Raw genomic sequence first — 22,334 nt, 5'->3', positions numbered from 1 at the left:
TCGCACAGCTGAGCCTCCTTTTGCGCTCTTTACCATCGCCAAACCCATCAGGAATGCCATGCCACAACAGGCGATACACATTTTCCCAACTGTGCAAGATTGAAAACGCCTGAACTCTTTCCCCTTCAACCTCGATGTGAGGAGACTTGTGAGCAACTTCAAAGTTCCCAGACCACAACCACTCAGATGTTGCTCCTTTGTGGTTGAATGGTCCTCAGCAACATTCATCAAATACAGCTTTCCCCTTAAGGTGAACTTGGACCATGGGGGCAATTCACTAGAGGGAAAACTGCCCCTTGGGGGAGCTATACCTAATGTACACCTGTCTGTACTAAAGCAATAGATCATAAGCTCAATGTTAACTTTTCCTAGGGATTAGAGGAGTTAACTTCTTTGATCTATAATGTTGTTGATTTCTGGATTGTGTTTTCTGTGTTTTGGGGTTCTACTTTAAATTACTTATCAGAGCACACAGCATCCAGGATGTGGGTTCTTTTATGAAATAGATAAAATAAATATTATATTGGTGGTTGCTTTCTTGTGAGCAGTCTGGAAAATCAGGCCAGAAAGGTAACTGCTACTCTAAAATATTAATGCGTACTATGCTTTTTCACTGCTTCTTTTTCTTCTTTTTTTATAACTTAACAGCAGGAGAGCATAGCCGCAAAAATTTAGAAAGATAAGAGTTTGCTCTAAGACCTTCCATTGTGGAAAAAGGCCTGCAGTTGCAGTAACAGAATGAGACTTAGGAAAAATCACTGGTGCTAAATAGATTACTTTTTATCATGTTTTAATGGTCTCATTTGTAATATACACAGGAAAGGGAAATGTTGTATAGTTACTTATCTACTTGGCTCAGATGTTGCATAACCCATACCCTCCAACGTTTCTCCAATGAAATTAGGGACGTCCTATTCCCTAATCATCATCATAATTTTATTCTTTATACCCCGCCCATCTGACTGGGTTGCTCCAGCTACTCTCGGTAGCTTTCGACATATATAAAAACATAATTAAACACTGAACATTAAAAAAGCTTCCCTATACAGGGCTGCCTTCAGATGTCTTCTAAAGGTGGTATAGTTACATATCTCCTTGGCTCAGAGATCGCATGACTCCATACTCTCTGATGAAAATAGGGACATCCTACCATACCTGCCAACATTTCTCCGATGAAATTAGGGACGTCCTAAGGAAAAGCGGGACATTCTGGGATCAAATCAGAAACCAGGATGGCTTCAGAAATCCAGGACTATCCCTGGAAAATAGGGACACTTGGAGCAGTACTTATTACAGGAGCGGGGACCTTCACACGTCTTGTCCCACAAGGGGGTCCAGTTTGGCCTGCGAAGCCATTTTCCTGCAAGCAGGCTCACCCTCCCATCAGCTGACGTCACCGGGCTTGAGAATTTGTAGAACCCCAAAGCATTTAAATAAATTTTGAGGTTCAGCTAGCCAAATCCCCGCACTGTCAGGAATTCCCAAGTCTTTGTGGTTTTCCCACTTGCACCAAACTATTCCTGCTTACCCCTTCCATCCATTTTATATGTACCACTGTCCTTGCTACTGATTTCCTAAAATGAGCACAGGCTTTCCTCGTTGTACTTAAGTCAATTCAAAATATTTTACCACCCAGGTCTTCCCAAGATCCACTTACCTTTCAAGTCTCCTTTTGTTCTCTCCTGTTCCAAGAAGTTTTCTTTTGGCGCAACTTGATCAACAGTCAACTTGGAAAACCTTACCTTCCTAGATAAAGTGTGTTCCAGACTATTCCATGGCAGCTTCTGCCTCTTTGCTTTCCCTTTACAGTTCACAAAAGCTGGAATTGTGGGCTTCAGATACACATTCTTCATGGTTGTTATATATATATAGTCATGCAACTCAATCTCATACATTTTTACTTAGAAGTATGTCCCACTCGGATCAGCGGGGCTACTTCCAAGTAAGTCTGCAACAGATGGGAAGATTAGAGTTAAATTGCTGTTCAGTACATAACAAATTTGATAGAGGATGGAGAGAGACCAGATAGCTATCTGGTGAACTAGTTCAGAGTTGATCAGTACAGATATGATTTAGTACCGTATCTTAGTGGTTTTATGGTCTGTAGCAAACTGTTTCATTTCAGTTCTCAGTGTCCACATAATTTTAAGTACCTAGTGCATAATTTAAAGAGGACCATGTCATCCTTCCAAATTCACGTCCCTGCAGTATATACCGTATTTTTCCGTGTATAAGACTAGGTTTTCCCCCTAAAAAATAATGTCAAAAATTAGGGGGTGTCTTCTACACAGATACATCTCCCCCCCCATTTCTTCAATCTGAGTCCCCAAAAGTAGGGGGCATCTTATACATGGGGGTGTCTTATAGACAGAAAAATACAGTACAGTATGTGCTAAATACAGTATGTGCTAAATACAATTTAGCCAGAAGGCAGCAGAGGTTTAGTTTTACCTTTCCTAGATGGGCTCCCTTCCCAGTGGTTGATGAGCCCTACCTGCCCCTATTCTTCCCTCTACAGAAGGTGCAGAAACTGCCTTCTTGACTGTTGGATCCACTGTTGGCCTCTGTCGGCCTGTCTTCATATGCAGGGGAAGTCCCTAACTCACTGAGGGTTTGAGACCCATCAGCTCCCCTCGCCTGGTCTAGCCAACCAGTTGAAGTATGCAGTGGTATGTCAACAGCTTCTAAGAGCCACAAGTGAGAGCACGGTGCAGTGGGGGGACCAAGGTGGAGGAACTACCCAGAAGGATCACATCGTGTGTGTGTCCCGTCCCCCACTAAAAAAGGTAAAGGACCCCTGACATTTAAGTCCAGTCGTGAACGACTCTAGGGTTCCGGTGCTCATCTTGCTTTATTGACTGAGACAGCCAACATTTGTCCGCAGATAGTTTTTCCTGGTCAAGTGGTCAGCATCACTAAGCTGCTTATGGCGAAACCAGAGCAGTGCACGGAAACGCCGTTTATCTTCCCGCTGGAGCAGTACCTATTTAGGTTGGCAGGAGCTGGGACTGGGCAACGGGAGCTCACTTCGTCGCGGGGATTCGAACCGCCGACCTTCTGATTGGCAAGCCCAAGAGGCCACCCGAGTGCCCCCCCACTACCCCTCCCCAAACAGGGCCACCCGAGTGCCCCCCCACTACCCCTCCCCAAACTCCCAGACAGATGAATGCCGACAAATAGACACCTGAGTACGCATTCTCGCATTAGTTTTGACACTTTTCTCTAGAGAGGTATTATATTCCTCTTATTCAGAGAAGTAACTGTGGGTTTGAGTTTGCTTTAAAATGAATGCTACAAGGACCTGCAACATAACCTGAGCCCAGGCGGAACTGGCCCGAAAGCACAGGCATTGGTTCCATTTGTCTGCCAGCAGCGTCAGCTGTCATTGGAACAGTTAGGGGAGCGAGCACATTCCCCTTGCCATCATCTCCTGACACTTGCTCCTCCTATCCAGGTGTTCAAAGCCACATCTGCAAGTCATGCCCCCCCCAATCGTATCCCTGTTACCTGCCCCATAGCCCTGCGCACATCTGCAAAGAAGTTGTGGAAACAAGGGGCTTTCTCTAAGAGCATAAGCCTCCTATGGGTCTTAGAACCCTTATCTCACAAGGTTCCAAACCATGCAATGACCCTACATGGAGAGAAGGCATGGTGTTTCGGGCCTTCCCCGCCCCACACGTGAGCAGTGGTAGGCTGGGCTACTGGGATAGGGCAGAGGGCGCAGGATAAGCAGTTGGTGTCCTGATCTGCCCCCTCGCACAATTCTAACCATGGAAGCCTTGCATGGGGCTGCTCTCACAAGCAGGATCTTGTGAGAAGAGCCTTGGACCGAGTTGTGCCTTCACCAGCAAATCCCAGTATCACCTTCAGGAGAGCTGCTTCCCATCTTGAGAACCATAGTTTTAACAGCACATCATTGGAAGAGCCAAATAACTGGCTTTGCTGGATCAGCCCAGGACTTGAGTCTCCTTCAGACGTCAGCCAGAGACGTCCGGAAGCTTGCAATCCAGCCGTGGCGGCGGTGGCCAGCCCCTGTTTATAGTCTAGCATTGTTCATCCGTATTGCCTGAGAACATTGCTCCAAATTTGGCCACATCCTCAGAAGGGTTACTTGTATACGCTATGTTTACAGAAGAGACGCCAGGACTCCTACTAGTGCAACTGCTTTTTTAATATTCATATTGTGCCAGCAATGTACTTGGATTTGTGCTGAACCTTGAAGCAATCCCAAGGACTTGAATTATTTGGAGATTTAGATTAAAACGATGTTTGAGTAATAGATTTTTCTGGCGCATTTAGATTTTTCAGTAAAAAGGCCAGGGGACCCTAGTTCTTTGAAAGGGTCCTACAGATACTTATTTGCTTTCTGCTTGCTTCGTGTAGGAGTCTGACGATGTTATGAAATATCTCTCCTTTCTGTGTGTTCCATCTTCTGGAAAGTTGTGAATCACAAATATGGGCAAGGCTCAGGTGTACTTGACAGGATAGTGACAGGACTCTGAGGTGGCTGTTGCGTGTATTGTACCTATTCTTGGCTTTTGTCGATCAACCTTGTACCTGCCACAGGTGAAACGGACCAGTAGACACACACACAAGAAATCTACAAGGAAACGAAATATTTTAAAGAGTTTCAGAAGCACCCATTTGTTGCTGTTGCTTTAAAAAAGAGGGCTCCTTAAAACACAATTTGGAACACTTTGATCTCAATTAGGATCATGGCATGTTTATATTTCAATAAGTACTCTTTCCTCCTCCTGGAAGAAACATGGGCTATGAATTTTGAAAAAAAGACTATATATATACACACACTGTAAATTAGCATTGCTTTTGAATAATTCCTCTTAGTGTTAGGGCATTTATTTTGCAAATGCCTCAATCAGCCTTTTTGTTGTTGTTTTTTGTTTGGTTCTCCTAATAACCTGGCTTCCTTGATCCGTGTTCCTAAAGATCAGTTGTGCAGGACATACAGGTGTTGGCACAGCTGGCTTGCTGATGACATCTCTGTCCATATAGCTGTCTAGTGTGCCATCATTCATATTGCTCACTGTCATTCTGACCTAGCCAAGCTAAAAATGGTACTCCAGTTCAAGAGGGATTTAAAAACCTTGACAAACTAAAGATAAGACATTGCAGAATGTCATATCCATGTGTTAAACTGTTTTCAGCTTAGACATATCTAAGTAACTAATGCCAGAGCCCGTCTGTCTTCATTTTTTTTTTTGGGAAAGTATGAAGTGTGTGTGTGTGTGCCTTGCCTTAAGTAAGGAAACATCCTTGCATGGAGTACTGTGAAATTAGTTCATGCGTTAGCCATTATTTTATCCAGACATGGGTTCACTTTCAGCCCAAGGTCAATGAAATCTGTTCATAAGGGACATATTCTTGTGCACATCCCACAAATACAGAATAGCTTTGGCATTGTACTTAGTGTTTGCTTAAAAGGGCCTGGATCAAATTAATCTCTCATCCAACTGAGCTTGGGTTTGATGTTTCTATTTTATTTTTTAAAATGCTAGACTTTCCCCCCTCCCAGAAATGTGTTTCATGAAATTATAGAATCGTATAGCTAGAAGGGGCCATGAGGATCAAATTGTCCAATCCCCTGCAATGTAGGAATATTTTGCCCAATCTGGGCCCGAACCCACAGCCATGAGATTGAGTCTCACGCTCTACTGACTGAGCTATGTATTTTGCTGAACTTCCTTTTGTTAAAATAGAAGACAATTTTCCTTTTTTATTTCAGCCGAGACATGTATTCTTTTAAAAATCTGTTGGTTTTTATTGCTTGTTTAAGAATATATAGGGTTTGGATGAGTAGTCCATTGAAAACCAGGGGGCTTGCTTCTAAGTAGACATGCATAAGATTGTCCTGGAGATGTGTGTTTGAGACTATACTGTAGAATGCAAGCAGGGAACTGATCTAAGATGATCCGGATCATCCCGTCCCTTGTGGCAGTAACCTCCAAGTACCGAATTAATTCTGTACCTTACATCAAATCGCTTAAGGATTAATTTGCCACCGTCTGTGAGCAAACATGAAAAAGGTTGCTCATGACAAAAGCACTCCCTTGATGTAAGGAGCAGTTCAGCAAAATAAGCAGGTGAATTAATCTTAAAACATACGGTTGAAGTAGCAGGGAAGGACCTAGCCACAAGGACTAAAAGCCAATTTTTATGTAAGGGAAGAATTCCTACCTAACGCCAAATGGTTTGGGGCTTTGCATAAAATTTGTGTCCAACACCCTAGTCATTAGTTGGTTAAATTCCCAAGTAAAACAGAATTCACCACATAATATTTTAGAATCCTGTGAAGTGTAGTTTAAGGTTACTGGGAATTGGAGAGATGTGAGGGGTAAATGACAGTTCCCAGGAATCTTTGTGGGGGGAGAGACGTGACTGTTAAAGTGTCACAAATGTGCTTTAAATGTATGCTGTGGATGTGACCTAAAAACCTCTCACTTAGATGCCAGGAAACCGGGAATTACGTTCACATGTGGTGGGAGTGTAAATATGTACAATTTTTCTGGCAAAGGGTGTTTAAGTAGATAACAGAAATCCCTGGGTTAAAGCCGACCAAAAGTCCAGACGTAGCATCATTATCAATGTACGATGGGGTAAAAGATTCGCAGGCTATGAAGGACTTGTTCACAAATTTTCTGACAGGTTCCCAAGTTACAATAGCTAGAAAGTGGAAGGGGCAAGCAGAATATAGAATGGAAGAATGGTATAAAGAGGTATGGGATATAGCTAGTAATGATAAATGAATATGTTGCCATTAAGGCAAGATGGGGAATATGCAGGAGAAATGATTTTGAGGAGATATGGAAGGTATTTGTACTGTTAAAGTGGAAAGGGGTCAAACCATCGCAAGGGGTGTTGAAATTTTGGGAGGTTGGATAGTTACAATGGAATGGTCTTGGTGGTGGGGTGCACATTATTATTCTTATTTATTTATGATGATTATTTTGTCAAAATAATAAAAGGGGGGCTCATTTAATTCAGCAGGGTCCACACTCTGTTGGAGCAGTTTCAGCAACAGGGGGCCACTCACCCTCCACCAGTTTATGTAGCTTCCTCCAGTGGGCTGCATTGCCACAGCTGGAGACTGCATTAACAACAACAACAACAACAACAACAATAATAAATGTATTTTAACTCTGCCTTTTGGAATACTAAATCCAATGTTCTCGCAGGGAGGGAACTGCCAGAAGGACCTCAGTGTCTGGGCTGAACGATGGGGGTGGAGATGCTCCTCCATGTATACAGGACCGAGGCCATATAGGGCTTTCAAGGTCAGCACCAACACTTTGAATTGTGTTCGGAAACATACTGGGAGCCATTGCAGATCTTTCAGGACTGGTGTTATATGGTCTTGGTGGCCACTCCCAGTCACCAGTCTCGCTGCCGCATTCTGGATTAATTGCAGTTTCCCAGTCACCTTCAAAGGTAGCCCCACGTAGAGCGTGTTGCAGTAGTCCAAATGAGAGATAACTAGAGCATGCACCACTCTGGCAAGACAGTCTGCGGGCAGGTAGGGTCTCAGCCTGCGTACAAGATAGAGCTGGTAGACAGCTGCCCTGGACGCAGAGTTAACCTGCGCCTCCATGGACAGCTGTGAGTCCAGAATGACTCCCAAGCTGCACACCTGGTCCTTCAGGGGCACAATTACCCCATTCAGGACCAGGGTGTCCTCCACACCCACCCGCCTCCTGTCCCCCAAGAACAGTACTTCTTTCTTGTCAGGATTCAACCTCAATCCATTAGCGCCATCCAAACTTCCTCTGCTCCTCCCTTTTCAATCCCCACCTGGTTATGGGGAACAGTGGTGCAGGAGAAGGTGAGGAAGCACCTGACCCTTCACTTGCCTGACCTGTCTCTCCTCCTCTTCTGATCCATCTTGTGCTCTGCCCTTCAGCTCCGAAACCTCACCTGTCTCTGATTCTTGCCTCCTGGCTGGTATAGGTCCCCACAGAACACTGGCTGCCTCTCCCGCGTTAGACTCCAGGCCCTTTCTCCCCGTGCACATTCCTCAGCGTCCTGCCAGACCCTGACACGTCAGTGCCTTATTTGAACGGGGTGAAAAGCAGAAATCGAGCTGGGTGTCGCCTGCATATTGGGGACACCTTCCCCCAAACCTCTGGATGACTTCACTTAGCAGTAAGCAGGGAGGACAAAATAAGACACTGAGAGGACCCCGTAGCGTAGGTGCTGGGGAACCGGGCAGCGATCCCTCAGGCCATTTCTTAAATTGGCCCTCCAAGAACCAGAAGCAATGCTGGTCGCAGTACTTTGAAGAACTGCTTGTAGGTGGTAGATTCAGGAAACCTTTAATGGGTGTCAGAAGCTGGAGGGGCTAAAAGGAAAAGAAAGGGCATCATCCAAATTCAACACTATGTCCTGAGAAGATTTCCATACTTTGTCAACCCTTAAGTGATATATGTCAACTTGGTTAACAATGTGCCCTAGACATGAGTGATTAAAAAAACACACCCTACTATGAGAGTTGTCTGTTTAGAAATACATGAAGCACACGAGAAATTGCAACAACTGCTTAACGTTTTTCTGAAGGACATGAAGCACGACTTTTGCAATGTTCCTCAAAGCATTGCTTCAGGATCCGCCTCAGTAACAGAGTTTGCAAAGAATGGTGAGCTCTCAACTATCTTCTCCACCCCCCCGCCCCATCCTTTAGTGTAGCTGTTTTATAACTGCATTCCTCTGAACTCCAGGGTTTCTCGGATGCTTATCAGGGGTTCCTCAAGGAGAAGGTCATTGCTTGCAAACGAGCTTCCTGGAAGACGGTGTATCTTACCCTGAAACATGTAGCTGCAGGGGAGTATTGAATGTGTTCTTGCTATCGTGCTCTTGTAGTTTGTTCAGTTCATGAATCAGGCCCCATGCGCCTGGAGGCAGGACATAAATATCCAGGTTAACCTTAATTCTTTGCTTCCATAATTTTTACCTATTTCCAAAACAGGGATTTTTCTATTTGTGATTGAAAACGTAGGCTCGTGTTGATTTCGCTCTCTCTCCTTCCCCCCCCCCCAAAGTTAAAGACGTGAATATTCCATTGATGGCTTTGGAGTCGCTATTTCTGCTTCAGCTCTTGATTTGTGAAAATGGGTGGGATGATGGCAATACCCTTCAAATGGTTGTTGGGAAGCTGAAGCAAAGCCCTTGGACTTGGCGGTGCTGCTGTTCTTTTTCGTTTTTGTCCCACTTACCAACAAGCAGCTCTGGGCAGTATACACAGGGGCCCAACATTGTGGGGGGCTGTGTGCCATCACACTCATGATGACTGGGCAGCCTCCTTGAAGCAACATTTGTGTGCCAGGCCACGCTTGTCGGCCTGGGTCAACATCCCACCAGGCTGTCCTGCGTCAGGGTGGCATCCTGCTTCACCTCCTCTGCCCCCTCAAGATTGGGGTGGTGGCCTGGGCTCCATTCCAGTGGATATTGGGGAAGCTGTAGAGGCCTCAGTTCCATAGAGTTGGCGCTCCTTGCTGTATATATACCTCTTTTCCACACCTCACCCTTTTTATCCTCGCCGTAACCCTGTGAAAGTCATTTAGGCTGAAAGATAGTAACTGAGCATCATGGCTGAGTGGGGATGTTAGCCCAGATATCTTGGGTTCAAGTCCATCGCTTTATATTAAGCCTCCCTCAACAGTTCGCTTTCAGAAGTCGTCATACTAAACCAGATTTTTAAACTGTCATAATTGCCTGATTAAAATTAAGACGCCTGCTTCTTGGGAGAAAAGCAATGACAAACCTAGACAGCATCTTAAAAAGCAGGGACATCACCTTTCCGACAAAGGTCCGTATAGTTAAAGCTATGGTTTTCCCAGGAGTGATGCATGGAAGTGAGAGCTGGACCATAAAGAAGGCTGATCGCCAAAGAATTGATGCTTTTGTATTATGGTGCTGGAGGAGGGGACGGCAGAGGACGAGATGGTTGGCCAGTGTTCTCGAAGCTACCAACATTAGTTTGATCAAACTGTGGGAAGCAGTGGAAGACAGGAGTGCCTGGCGTGCTCTGGTCTATGGGGTCACAAAGACGGACACGACTAAACAACAACAACAGACCATAATGAGCATGCTGACATCTCGGCAAGTTAATTGCAACTATTTAAGCTACTGGGGTGAATATCGGGGTCCATAAATGTGAGAGAAGGGATGCAGATGGGGCCGGCCCACCCATGAGACGAGGGGAGGCAGCAGCCTTGGGCAGAGGGCTCCTCAGGGGCAGTAGATTCAGCCTCCAAGGAAAGCATCGTCCGCCATGATGCCAGCAACAGCCGCAGTGTTCCCCTTGCTCATTGGCGGAAAGAAGTGTTCTCCAAGCTGAATTCCCAGGACAGTTTTTAAAGCTTCCATGTATACACACACACAGCTTCAGATTTTGGCAGGGAAAATTGCTAAACAGGAAACTCATTTAAAATCCCCACATGAATCCCAAACTAACCCAGGGGATTGGGTCAAGTTGGCATGGGATACAGATATTAGTGGAATAGCATGAGAAGCTACCATAGGGGAACAGTACCTGTAACCATAGGTGCCAACCCCCTGGGGCCCTGGGTGCTGGAGCACGCACAAAGCTCCCCATGAAGGGGCCAGGTACCCACAAATTTCGGCACCAAGGCCACAGACGCTGCATGGCACCCACTGTTAAGTGGCCATGTTGGCACTCTTGCCTGTAACACAAGAAGTAGGTCTGTGTTTTAAAAACTCAACTGACTGAGGCGAGGGTTGAAAGCTCTTAATTTCAGTTGTGTGGAAATGGACCACTGTCCCATCTTGCTTTGTCAGCCTTACCGCCACCTATTTGTTGTTGTCCTTCGCAATGAACGGCTTGGATGAAACGATCCAATAGGAGATTAAACTCTATTGACAATAAATACCGAATAATATGAATCAAACATTCTAGTCAGTAGACTGGGAGTTGCCAATGAGGTGGCCTGCAGGCAGATGTTCTCCTAGCACTCACAGAACCTCAGGCTTCCCTCCCACTGTTAAAATAATCACTGCCCCTTTGTCATGAGGCAGCGAGGGTGGCAACCTTATTCTCCACTGAAAAGTACGTAAGAGCTGAAGGAGGACGTTGGAAGATTGGCGCTCTTTCTCAGTTCCTCTTTCAGCTCTGTGTGTTTTTCCAAGACGTAGACTGATTCTGCTGGATACAACTTTTATTTGGATCCCTTGGGAAAGCAAAAAAGGAGCTCATAGGTGCATGCTTTCTCTCTGTTTCTCTGCCTGGGGGATGATCTGTGGGGCTAGGAAGAAAAACAGTCAGAGCGAGTGACACCCACAGCACTTTGTCAAACATCCAAATCCCCCCATGGGCCTAAACCCCCTAGTAGACTATTGACAGCAACTGGGCATTTGCTTTTAAGAAATATTAATATATTTTGGACAGCTAAATATAACTTTTTGATACAAACAAGATGCATATTTTGGAGATGAAGCAGACATCTACCCATATGCACTTATTTGTGGAGGAAATAAATATCCTTTTTGGATGCATAGCAGGGATGGAGGGGAATTGAGTACTATTTCGCAGTAACTCCTTTCCTCCTTCAAAGAAGAACTAATAGTGGAGCAATTAGTTGGGGCTGCCTAAAACAACATTGTGTTGATCGAGTATTCATTAGTTATACCAAATTCACCATCAGGCAGTTTGTTGTTGTTTAATCATTTAGTCGTGTCTCAATAGGGCGTCTATTGAGAAGCTAGTTGTTGTTGTTCTTTAGTTGTGTCCGTCTCTTCGTGACCCCATGGACCAGAGCATGTCAGGCACTCCTGTCTTCCACTGCCTCCTGCAGTTTGGTCAGACTCATGTTGGTAGCTTCGAGAACACTGTCCAACCATCTCAACCTCTGTCGTCCCCTTCTCCTTGTGCCCTCAGTCTTTCCCAACATCAGGGTCTTTTCCAGGGAGTCTTCTCTTCTTGTGAGGTGGCCAAAGTCTTGGAGCCTCAGCTTCACGATCTGTCCTTCCAGTGAGCACTCAGGGCTGATTTCCTTCAGAATGGAGAGGTTTGATCTTCTTGCAGTCCATGGGACTCTCAAGAGTCTCCTCAAGCACCATTTTGGTCTAGCCCAGTCCAATGCTACACAGGAACAAAATATCTGAAGAAGTGTGCATGCACAAGAAAGCTCATGCCAATAACTAAGTTGTTCTCTAAGGTGCTACTGGAATGAATTTTTTTATTTTGCTTTGACTACAGCAGACCAACACGGCTACCTACCTGTAACTAGGAACATAGGAAGCTGCCTTGTGCAGACCGTTTGCCCATCTAGCTCAGTAAAGTCCACATGGACTGGAAGCAGCTCTCCAGAGTTTCAGACAGGGGTCTCTCCCAAGCCCTACTGAGAGATGTTGGGGATTGAACCTTCTGCAGGCTCCACCACTGAACTACGGTCGAGCCACCAGGTGCAGTAACTGGGCAGAGCTTAGCATCAAGGATCTGTTGTAACTCCACTGCCCAGTCCTGAGACATGTGAAGCATTCCTTGCAAAACAGTGTCTTTTTATCAAGTGCGTAGGTTTTGGGTGCATGAATCACCTTAACAGCCTCCATTCGTATGCAATTAGTTTGAAGGTCTTCCAGGTAAGAAGACTTAAAAGGTAACTTTAGCTCTCGGCACCAAGTGCATTCTGCATACTTCTGATTCTTGCACTGTACCCAAGCAGAGATGCCAGATTCATATTTAGGTTTTGCATGCCCCTTAAAATCATTTGAGTACAAAAATGCAAGAAGGGCTTTTACACTCGCCAGAAGCTCGGTTCTGCCCTCGCCAGTCCTGGAAAGATCCTTTTAAAAGTCCCATATGCTCAGGAGAGCCAGTGTGGTGTAGTGGTTAAGAGCGGTAGTCTCGTAATCTGGGGAACCGGGTTCGCGTCTCTGCTCCTCCACATGCAGCTGCTGGGTGACCTTGGGCTAGTCACACTTCTCTGAAGTCTCTCAGCCCCACTCACCTCACAGAGTGTTTGTTGTGGGGGAGGAAGGGAAAGGAGATGGTTAGCCGCTTTGAGACTCCTTAAAGGGAGTGAAAGGCGGGATATCAAATCCAAACTCCTCCTCCTCCTCAGAGACTTTGTGCCTGTTCATTGGGGGATATAGGAAGGCCAGAACACTTGTTTTTTAGATGTCCCTTTTATGAAGAGGCATGTAGTGAGACCATTGATCCCCTGCTGGTGAGGCTCACCAAAATTTGACCTTTTCCTGTTAGGCAAAGATCATAAGACAACCCGGAAGGTTGCCAGATTCTGAGTACAGATCTGCAGGCGCAGACTATCCCCCAACCCAAACTAGTTCATTAAGAAAATCCCCAAACTCGGTTCCATGGGTGACTCTGGGTCATATCTCTGCGGTAGCTTATCTTAAAGTTTTAAGTGTCTACACGCTTATCTCATTTATATATATTAAATTTATTGTTGCTCATTGTTTTAAATGTTTGTTTTCTTCTGGGATTGTACCCCCATGTGTGTTTTATAAGCTGGTCTCCGACTGTAATAAATTATCTATCATTTCGGTAGAGGATCAGCACAGTATCGGCTTGAGCCATACTGCATCCTTCTTTATTTTAGCCTCCATCAGACATACAACTTTTCAGTGACCTGAAGCCTGCATGACTTAGGCCATCTTTGCCCACGGCACCCATATCCTGCAGAGCATTTGATCCCATAGGATTTTCAGAATGGATGTCCTTTGCAGTTCTTAAACTAGTTATCGTCTGTACACAGCCTGAAAGACTTGCTTGGACCCAGTTTTGTGCTATAGTGGCATCTCAGTCCTGTGGGGAAACGTTGGCAGTTTATGCACAGCCGAGGGCAAATATTACTGTAGGTAAAACTGTATTAGGTGACGTAATGGGACTGATTTTGGGGCGTTGGTGTAACCCTGAAAGCTCCCTTCTCTCTGCTGTCCTAGCCTCTGAACCCAAATTAGTCCAGATCGGAACTGGGCGACAGTTAAATTGATAGGGCCATTCTTTTTTAATAAATAAATACTGTTTTTATTTATTTTCATGGTGCAGAAGATAAATTTGGAGAAAACTATTGTTACAACAGTACACAACAAGTAACTTGTCCTGATAAAATTATAGACTTTTATCATGCAATAGGAAACATTATGCAAGCAAAGCATTTCTGTTCCCCTCACTTCATAAAGGTTTTGTGAGTTTTTAATACATGCCACTCAGACGCAGACACACAAAAGCTAAGCATTCTTGGGTTTTATGTATACTGTGAATGGGGGGCAGGGATGCAGCCATTTCCATCAAAAGTAATTAAAAACATTGGAGCATGTGCTAGGGGCTTATGGTGTCCAGAGGTTTATATCTAAGGAATGATCTCATTCCTTTCTGATGATGAGCTACTATTACAGTGGTTGCATTTTAAAGATATGCATGGTTTTGTTTGTTTTTTTGCTTTATTGTCCGGCTTATGCTATATACCCTGGTGGCAAAGAACAGAACCAGACAGGGATGGGGTTAAAGAACCGACTGATATCGGAGTTATGCCTACATAGTGTATATATTGTTTTCCTCTCACTCTCTTTCCTTCCCCGCCCCTCCCCGTGCTCCCTCCCCTTCCCTCTCGCCTCGGTATTAGCAATCTGCTTTGGTACTTTGACATCAGGGATTTCCCTGGTGGATTTTGTCACAGAAAAAAGAGAATCATCAATATCGCAGTTAAACTTGACTTTCAAAGCTAATAGTATCTCATTTGGGGGCTCAAATTTAATAAATTTTCTTTGATTCTGGGTGCGTTTTTAAACATCAAACAATGAATTGGCCAGGGTGCAGTAAAATATTTAGATCTATTGACTATGGTTCAGAAGGGTAGAAGGCAAAAAAAAAACAACACAAAAAAAAACCACTGGTGGGTTTGATGTTGATAAATTCTTAGTACCTTAATCCACATTAATGTTTTCTTTTATCTGTGTGCATATTGGCTACAATGAGAAACGGGAACGTTAGCATATATGAACCAGAACAAATCCAGTGAAATGTGTATTATTAGAGGTATGGTGAAAACAACGTGTTTGTATTAAGGTTAACATCTGAACAAAATTACACATGCTGACAGAAGACCCCCCGAGACCGTGTTTGCTCCATTGGGCTCTCCATCCTGAACCCAGAACAGTATGAGCAGAAAGGAGGATGCATGAAGGACCTATGCTGTTATAAAAATTGCATTATAGTGCATAAGTTTGGCAGCCACAGGTATTGACAGGAATTCTTTAGGTCAGCCTGGGAACTGTAAAGCTCCCTATTCCCATAGACTAAAGCACAGAATGTATATGTGTGTATCCTATAAATCTGTAAAATCCCACCTAACATTTGTACATCGTACGGACAGCATGCATGTATATTTATTTATTTATGCATGCATTTGGCTATTCTTAAAAATAGGATTACTTGTAGAAGGAAGTATCACATAGAATTTGAAGTGTCCACATTGGCTTTCATAATGGTATTATTTTTATGTAAGGTATCCTAGGTCATTAGTATTGGGTATGTTAATTAGATCCATAATTAGTATTTATTTGTCATATGTGGTGCTACCTGATTTTTTTTCCTTTTCCAATGTACTTAGCATCATTTGCTGCTCCTGGGAATAATTTTTATTTGAAAGATGTATATTAGCACATTAGTATTGAGTACAGGATGATGCAATCCAGTTGAGCTACTGGATATCATCATCATCATCATTATTATTATTATAACAAGGCAGAATATTACTCATTTAAAAGTGTTACAGTTGACCCCTTGTAGAAGAAAAGAAGGAATAGCTTTATGTCATATGTAAAGACCTTTTGCTTTTAATTAATTAAAAGATCCTATGCACGTTTGCTCAGAGGTGTTCCCCATTGTGCAGCCTTTTTTTTGAGTTAGGTGGATAGATAATAGCTATAGTTTTTCTCGATTACTAAGACAGTTGAAAAGAACAAGGAAAATAAAACATCACAAACGGCGAACAAGTGAAACAGACAATAGGCACTAGATATTGACCAAGTTACTATCGTAGGTTCCCATCATCCTAAAAGATCTGACCAAAGATTGCCAGTTGGTTGTGCAGTTTCAGAGTGAACACTTTTGTGTATTATGAAGCAATACAATTGCAAAGAAAAATCATTGTTTGTTCAATGACTGCTGTCTATGTTCTGATGTCACAATACGTCCTAGGAATCAGCCTACGTGAGCCCTGGGCACATGCGTTCCTCAGTCCTCTTTCCTCCTCCTATCAGGCTGCAAATAATTTGTTGCTGTTGCTGTTGTTGTTGTTGTTGTTGTTGTTGTTGTTGTTATTTGAACAGTTGTAGCTTATTGTTTCATCCAAACCTGACCATTGTGACTAACCTTGACCTTGTTTGTTTAAAGCAAGCCAACTTTGAACCCTTGAGTTTTGAAGCAAGTGTGCTACAGTTTGGATTAATCTAGGGTTGCCATGTCGTCCACCCCCCCCCCCCCCCGCGGGCACTATTTTTGCCAGTTAAATCCTGGACATGTCTGGGAAATTCCGGACAGAATAGCAACCCTAATTAATCACGACTATGGCTAATCAAATATGGAAGGAGAAACCATGCTGGAGGAATTTGGAAGTTTTCACTTTCATTTTCGCTTTTCTGCCTTGGAATGTGAGTCAGGATTCAGCATATAGAACAGTAGGAATAAACGTGTTGAGGATTGTTGTTTGTTTGGATATGAATATAAACACAAGCATGGGAACTAGTGATTCTCCTCCCCCCCCCCCCCGATTTTGTACTTTTTCCTTTTGCCGAACACATAATGAACGAAGGGATTTCCCACCTTGACAGAAGGTGGCAGTACAATACCAACTGCATGAGGTTGTGTTTATCTACATATGTATGGAAATATCTCATTTACAGCGCTGAGCGGTTTGTTGTTGTTTCTTTAAACTCTGCCTTTTGGAATACTAAATCCAAACTACTTGGACTTTGGAAAAGAAAACGGATTCTAGCTACTTGTACTGGAGCCTATTGCTAGTTAGTGGATACCTGCTATTTTTATAGGAACCGATCATCATGCTTCTAATAAGATGCTTAACCAAGTGACATTTTTAAAAATACTCTTTGTTAAGTATACTTGGGCAGCTTTGCAACATAACTGGCTATTAACAAAAGAACAAAATCGAGACCTTTCTGCAAAAAGGCTTAAGATCATTGTATGAATGTCAAAGCAGTTGTTTTAAAAATATTTTGGTGGCGTGTTGCTTCTCCAGGGCAGATGGCAATTCTCTGCTAACCAAGCAGGCAATAATGGCTATATCCATAGGACGCTTATTGCGTACAATTTCGCACTGCGATTTCCTTGACCTCAAATTGTGTGTTTGTAGAGTTTTGTGTACTGGTTGGATGAGAAGCCTTTAGCGACTTTCCTTCCCATCTCATTTCAGTCTGGAGAAGGGGATATGCTTTTTTTCTTCTTAACATTCTCTCCCAGCACTCTGAATTAGAGATTTATTTGCAACGAAAAATCAATTAGTCCTAAATTTATTCATGGATTTCAGGTCCAGCGATCAATGCAAGTCCACTCAGTGGACTCTGGGGGACCCACTTCATCCCAGTTAATGTGTCTGAAGGGGAATTACCATTGATACTGTTTTTTCCCTTTTAGGTCAGAGATCAGATCTCGCTGTCACGGACTGCGGCAACCAGGAATGACTTCACCCTGCAGCTACCTAAGTTGCACCTGGAGACCTTTGCGATGGAAGGGCTAAAGGGCGGGCCAGAGGTTGTAGCATTCCAGGTTAGATTCTTAAATAACCTTTCTTTGCGAAGCAAAGGGTTTCCAAAACTCAATAATAATAATAATAATAATAATGCTATAAATAAAAGCAGAAATGTAGTGGCCTGTAATTAACAAAATTAAGTTTCCGAACTTGTGCTCGACTGAAATTGTTATATTAGAACAACACTTTTGCATTCCAAATTGAGTATCAAGGATCTGTAGAAAGGATTTTAGCAAACACAAATGGTGCACGCCACGCCTAGAAATCACTGCGGTCAGGCAAGAGGGAAATACAATGCCTTTCACTTTTTAAAAAGTTGGGTTCAGAACAGTATTTCTCTCAACATCACTTTCGAAGAAAAGAAATGTGCCCTAGGTTAATATTTAAGGATGGCATCAGCAGTGGGTCACCCAGGAGAAAAGAATTACAAAGCAGGGTGTGTTGGAGTCCCTTAGTTTCACCGCAGGTGGGGCAGTTCAAATGGCTGAGAAAGATTCTACCGTTATTGATCTTTTTAGCCATTTTCTGACACCTTCTGGCACCAGCTGAAGACAGTACTCTGACAAATGAAATAGACAATGAATGCAGCTGTCAAGGCATCGGAATCAGAAAACAGCCCTTCTAGAACGGAGTGCAAGCCCCAACTTATCTTCTTGCTTCATATAAATGATCCAAGAATTCTTAAGTGCTTAAGTGTTTTTGTGAATGGATTCATTCTTAACAAAGTCGCAGGAGTGCCCTTACCAGAAAGAACTTTATTAAACTTCTGGGCCTTGGGCATGCACCCCTGTAGTGACAAATGAGGCTGTGGTAGGATGATCAAAAATACGGGAATATTGTACTGGGGGTGGTTGGGGGTATTACTAGGGAGGTGCTATGGTGTGCCTTGAGTAAGGAGCCCCATACCTGGATAGAGAAATGCAAAGATTGAGTCTTAGGTCTGGTGACGGGCCTGAATATCAGCTTTGTGTGATATCAGGATATCTGTGATTGGTGTCATATACAAGCCCAGCACTCATGGTCAGCCATGCTGGACACTGATGAGGAACAGGACCAAACTGGTCTCCTATCCACCCATGGTGGCCCTTCCATAAAAGGTAAAAGGACCCCTGACCATTAGGTCCAGTCATGACTGACTCTGGGGTTGCGGTGCTCATTTCGCTTTATTGGCCGAGGGAGCCAGCGTACAGCTTCCGGGTCATGTGGCCAGCATGACTAAGCCGCTTCTGGCGAACCAGAGCAGCGCACGGAAATGCCGTTTACCTTCCCGCCGGAGTGGTACCTATTTATCTACATGCACTTCGACAATCTTTTGAACTGCTAGGTTGGCAGGAGCAGGGACTGAGCAATGGGAGCTCATCCCGTCGTGGGGATTCGAACCACCGACCTTCTGATTGGCAAGCCCTAGGCTCTGTGGTTTAACCAACAGCGCTACCCACTGTATAGGCCTGAGCAAATGCATTTTGGGTAACTTAAGATGGCAGGTTAGCCACCGTGTGTAGGAGCTGAGCTGAGTTCTCACTTTAAAGCACATCCATCTATCCCTGCTGAAGCATGTCCATGTGCTCAGGTGTGTCGTCCTGGCCAAAGCAGTGGCAGAAAGAGCACATGACCATAGGTGCCATTTATGTGGGGCTGTGTGTGCCAAGGCACCCATAAGATTTTCATGGGGGGCGGGGCTGGCAGGGCGACCCAACACGTCACTCGCGTGGCATCACATGGAACGATGAGGCCCGGCGGGGCCTGTCACAGCCATGGGAGGGTCTGATGGGCCCATTGCGCCATGTGACATTATGCTTACGATGGGCACGCCCCATGTGGGGCAGAACCCAGCACAGCTGCATGCAACAGCTGTCATATCCACCTCTCCTGTTGGGAGGAAGGTGTGGTTGGAGTGGACCAAATTGTTAGCCTCCCACCAACCCTCTCTTCAAGTCTGGCCCCCAGCCCTGTTGTACATTTTTATTTTTTTTAAAGAACACACTGTTGTTGTTGTTGTTGTTTAGTCGTGTCTGACTCTTCGTGACCCCATGGACCAGAGCATGCCAGGCACTCCTGTCTTCCACTGCCTCCCACAGTTTGGTCAAACTCATGCTGGTAGCTTTGAGAACACTGTCCAACCATCTCGTCCTCTATTATCCTCTTCTTCTTGTGCCCTCAATTTTTCCCAACATCAGGGTCTTTTCCAGGGAGTCGAGTCTTCTCATGAGGTGGCCAAAGTATTGGAGCCTCAGCCTCAGGATCTGTCCTTCCAGTGAGCACTCAGGGATGATTTCACACACTAGAAGACACTAGAACACACTAGAAGAGATTTGAATTTGGAAAACAGCATGGGGTTGAAAGGGTTATGGCACACACATGCACACACACCCGAGCACAGTAGTGCTAGAAAGTTCCTGGGGTTGTTTGCAGATTCCTTTTACAACTAAAATCACAGATCTCCCAGCATCGCGTCTAGTTTGGCCCTTGTGATTCTGATTCCTCCAAGCACCCAAATTCATGCTTCCAGACTGTTTAGGTAAACTATTGGCCAATCTGATAGTTTTAACAGCCCTGGGGCGAAAGGAATGTCCACACTGTATGCTGAGTGACATGTTTAAATTTTCTCTTTTGAGATAAAATACTTTGGCTTTGTCACTTGTGGAGTTTTCCAGGTGGCTATGCCGCAGAGTTTTAAGAATAGGAACAAGTAACCTAACCCCAAGCACAGCTCTTGGAAAGTATGTGCAGCCAATTTCAATGGGTCTTACTTTCCAGTGTGCTCATGACCAACATCAAAATGGTATAAAAATGAAAGAAATGCTCTATATGTGTATTTTGTGGCTTGAAATCTACATGGTATGTATTTCCCCCCTAGTATTACATAGCTATTCAAAGTACCTTTATAGTTATCGACAAAAAAACCTTTTTGGAATGGAAAAAGTCAAGGTTAATAAATAATGGATTCTTTCCATCTACGTCATAGAGTAGATCCATTGAAATCAATGGATTCAAGTCACTTAACTCCACTTACTTCAATGGGTCTATTCTGGCTGACACTGGATGTTACCCTGTGTTAGTCATGCTTTCTCTTAATGTCTAAAAACTGTGGAGGACCTCTATTCAGGTGGTTTGCTATCATTTTTGCTCGAGTCCCTTCCAAAGATTTAGAAGCAGGAAATGGGAATAATCAATTGAAAATAAAGTATTTTTAGTTGGGTCATTGCCTAGTTAAACCAGATAAAGGTGATTCTTATTTAATTGTTCTTTATTCCTATTACTCTCTTCTAACACTCACAGGCACATACTTTACCTGTTTCCCAATCTTGCTTCAGTTTAAAGTTTTCGTATTAACTCTGTGGCAAGGGTGTCCTAAGACCCAAAGTATGAAATCTTTCATGATCGACTATCCTCCAAATGAACAACTGACTCACTTTTAAATATATTGTTCCCCACTTGCAAATCAGCACAGAAATACCAAATTTACTTGCAATTGTTGTTATTATTATTTCTTCTTGTTTAATTTATGAATAACCTTTTACATATAACTCAAGGCAATTTACAAACATACCCTAAAAGCTGCTAAACATAGTTTTAAAAACAGCACACACACCTCCAAAAATAGGTTTTCAAATGATCTTTTAATCATATATACCTATTTTGGGGGGAGGATTGCCCAGAGTTGTTGAGCTTTTGGGGGGGATTGCACAGGGTTGTTGACCTTTTTTTAGGGGGGTGCCAAAAAACGTCCACCCGCACGTGTCGCAAAATCCGCCTCTCATCTATCCCCTCGCCGGCAGAAGCTGCCAATCACCTGCCCAATTGCTGCAGCGTCAGCTAATCAATACCAGCCCTTGGCGCAGCAACCAATAAAACGCCCAATAGCTGCTGACAGCCATGGAAGCAACCAATCAAACGTCTCCCTATTCACTATCCATGTATAGGACGACCCCCACTTTTTAGCATGAATTTTAAATTTTTTAAAAAACCTAGTCTTGTACACGAAAAAGTACGGTACATTTTTTCCCAATGAGGGCATCATTTGCCCATGCCAGTTGCCATCAATTCTGTCCTGGTCTTTTATTATCTTAGTATACTATAGTGTGACCAAGAAGCAGAACTCAGGGCAGATAGGGAACCGGTCTTAGTTTTTAAAGGCTGCCGTGACATAGGATAGCCTCTGTGGCTCCACTTTTCTTCTTCTTTCTGCCACATAATTAAATGGCTGACATTCATCCTTGTGGGTTACACTGACCTCTCCAGTTAGGAAGTAAGTTCAGTGCATGGATGTGCAGATGATATTAAGTTCAGTTGGGACTTACAAATCCCGGTGAGCCCTTAAATGATAGGCATTGTTTTTATGTGTCTCATAGAGCTTTTTTCTTTGTTGTGAAATGTATTCTTCCGCTATGGTTTAAATATCATGTTTCATTTCTTCAGGCAATTTACTTCATTAAACTCGTGTCAGAAACAACTAAGGACCCCGTATTTTAGTCCTAAAGTACATAAACAGTGGACACTAATTATTCAGAGCAAGATATGTGTTTTTAAAGTTCTGATACTGGGCAAAGCAGCTGCTTAATAGCACAGTCCTGT

At 43.8% G+C, this 22,334-nt stretch overlaps 1 protein-coding gene across 1 annotated transcript in view; it reads left to right on the top strand.

Moving 5' to 3' along the window:
• Positions 1–22,334, top strand: part of CCDC171 (coiled-coil domain containing 171) — a 204,891-nt gene that overhangs the window by 127,032 nt on the left and 55,525 nt on the right. The window contains exon 24 of the mRNA XM_082206189.1: positions 17,645–17,776. Within this exon, the coding sequence (XP_082062315.1) occupies positions 17,645–17,776 (132 nt within the window). The remainder of the gene's footprint in view (positions 1–17,644; positions 17,777–22,334) is intronic.

The sequence above is a fragment of the Podarcis vaucheri genome, assembly GCF_965113315.1.
Source record: "Podarcis vaucheri genome assembly, chromosome: 17".
Taxonomy (NCBI): Eukaryota; Metazoa; Chordata; class Lepidosauria; order Squamata; family Lacertidae; genus Podarcis; species Podarcis vaucheri.
The sequence above is the reverse complement of the archived record's forward strand: the minus strand, read 5'-3'. Positions and strand labels throughout refer to the sequence as shown.